Source organism: Gavialis gangeticus, unplaced genomic scaffold (assembly GCF_001723915.1).
Source record: "Gavialis gangeticus isolate Ggan-Ray unplaced genomic scaffold, GavGan_comp1, whole genome shotgun sequence".
Classification (NCBI taxonomy): Eukaryota; Metazoa; Chordata; order Crocodylia; family Gavialidae; genus Gavialis; species Gavialis gangeticus.
In genome coordinates, this window is record NW_017729004.1 from 30,552,362 (window position 1) to 30,554,743 (window position 2,382).

At 33.7% G+C, this 2,382-nt stretch overlaps 1 protein-coding gene across 3 annotated transcripts in view; it reads left to right on the forward strand.

Annotated features, from left to right (window-relative positions):
* Positions 1-2,382, forward strand: part of CUL2 (cullin 2) — a 138,794-nt gene that overhangs the window by 90,334 nt on the left and 46,078 nt on the right. For all 3 annotated transcript variants that reach the window (XR_002095795.1, XM_019508194.1, XM_019508196.1), the window contains 2 exons: positions 1,747-1,843; positions 1,963-2,073. Coding sequence is in view for 2 of the 3 variants with exons in the window: in XM_019508194.1 (XP_019363739.1) it covers positions 1,747-1,843; positions 1,963-2,073 (208 nt within the window). In the remaining variant the exon portion in view is untranslated. The remainder of the gene's footprint in view (positions 1-1,746; positions 1,844-1,962; positions 2,074-2,382) is intronic.

Sequence of the window (2,382 nt, forward strand, 5' to 3'; positions counted from 1 at the left end):
CTCCTTTCTTCCTGACAGTACAAAACACGGCATCCAATTGTTGTCCTGGATGGTCTACAGACTTTTGCAATTGGGTTACCATGCATGACATTTCCTTATTGTTAATGGAAAGTATTTTGGGCGAGTGTGTGGTGTTGAAAAAGCAGTAAAGCTTATTTTGTCTTCCAATCTATGAATAAAAATAAGGAAGAGAGTAGCATCTACTCATTTTAAAAACCTGAGTCTTGCAGTCAGGTTCTTAAGGGCTTAGTGAAATGTTCAAAAGTCCTTAAAAGCAAGTTAAGTGCTTAATTCATTTTAGATGGTTTTGGAAGTCTAACATTTAATTTTTTTTTTTAATTAAATGCTCTTTTGCTACATTTTACTTGAATTCCAGCTCCATCTAAATGTGTCTTGACTCACATTGAAGACAAATCTAGTAAGAAAGAAATATGTTATCCATTACTTCTTAACAAGATACAAATATAAAAACCAATCAGAATAAATATAGAACGCTAATTGTTTAGATGTATTGACACAATATATCTTCTTGGTTAGCAAAAAATAGTATCAAAATCAGGGTAGAAAGGCTGTACTTTTTCTCAAGTCAACATGTTTTTTTGTGATACCAGTCCATGAGAATAGTCTTTTCCTAAAGTTTCAAAGTAAATGCAACGCTAGATTAAAATCAGTTATTTAAATAAAGGTTTCTTAATGAAATCCTTTGAATGAAAGAGGGATGAGTTCCTATGATATAATATTCACTGTGGGGGAAGTTCAAGACAGGCAGTTACTACAGAGCAACTGGTACATAGTAAATCTCAGCCCCAGTGGTAACCAATTTGTCTGCTTAATCCTTGCATAAGCCAGAAGGCAAAATCAAAGAGATGTAACTTGTATAAAATATTGAGAAGAAACAGCTGCTGTCTTGGTCTACTCAGCTCCATCAGGAGTGGACCTCAGGCTCCTCAAGATTGTTCTTGCATCCAGTTCCCTATGCTTTGCGCAGGCCTGCTTTTCCTTTTCATAAAATTTTGGGCAGTACTCGGAGAAGTACACTTATTTGTTCTGAACTTCTAATTTGCCAGCCTCTTCCTATTTTGATTCATTTTTCTTAACTGTACCAGATGGATTATCTGGCTTACCATAGAGGGCCATAGGAAAATCTGTATTTGCTACCATTTCACCTAAAAGTCACAAAGATGCTTCATTTTTGTTAACCTGAACTCCTTTAATTGGAGAACTTTCATCCATGATTATCTTTCATATAGATGGGAACCTAGAACAGTATTCTGTCTGACTGAGTCCATGCTTGTTAGAAGTGACTCCTGTTTGGCTCATGGGCAAGACAGTGTTATGTGTAGGTTATTAAAGGTTGAAGCATGCATAAGGTAGAATTTATTACAGACTTTTAAATTTGTTATTAATGATGTTCGTTCACATGGCTAGTTTTTTTAATATACTCTTTTATATGTTTTGGTATTATTTCTTGATCAAATATGGTTTGCAAATATGCAAGTATAAGGTTCGCAAATATGTATGCATTACTGTTTCTACAATTCAAATTTGAGAACTGAGAAGAGAAATGAAATTGGTACATATTAGTGTGCCTCTTAAGATAGATAAATGTTTATTACGGATTTTTTTTTTTTTTTAAAAAGTAACTCAAAAATATTCTATTCGTTGTTAAGGAAAACTTGATAGCCTAATGGAAACCTTTACTTGTCTGAATTCTCATGGGTTCATGTTTGGTTTTGCCTACTTCAGTGATCGCTGTGGAGAAGACCCAAACCAGAAAGTAATCCATGGGGTTATTAACTCCTTTGTTCATGTTGAACAGTATAAGAAAAAATTCCCCCTAAAGGTAAAGATTTGTTGCTGCTTTGCATTTCTAACTGTAAATATTAATATTGAACAATATTAATAGTTTAATATCTTGTTTTATTTGTCCTTGATAAAACAAAATGTCCTTTATCCTTTTAGTTTTATCAGGAAATTTTTGAGTGTCCTTTTCTGAATGAAACAGGGGAGTATTATAAACAAGAAGCTTCAAATTTATTGCAGGAGTCCAACTGTTCACAGTACATGGAAAAGGTAAGAGGTACACCTTTAAATATACACCATAGGGGGAAGTGAAATTTATGTAAAGGCGGAGTACAGAACAAGTTTATTACTTTTTTTCTTTATGCAATAGACTGTCTTGAAAATGATTATTTCAGAAAAAAATACATAATTTTTTTGTTATCTTTCCTTTTTGTGGTAAAATTATGGCTGTTGAAAATAGCGTTGCAGATGTTTACAGAAGAGCTGCTCCCAAGATTAAGGGGGGGAAAAAGCACGAAGGTGTTTGAAAACGTAGCAGGTGGGCAATGGAGGCTAGTGTCTTCCAAAAAAAAAAAAAAC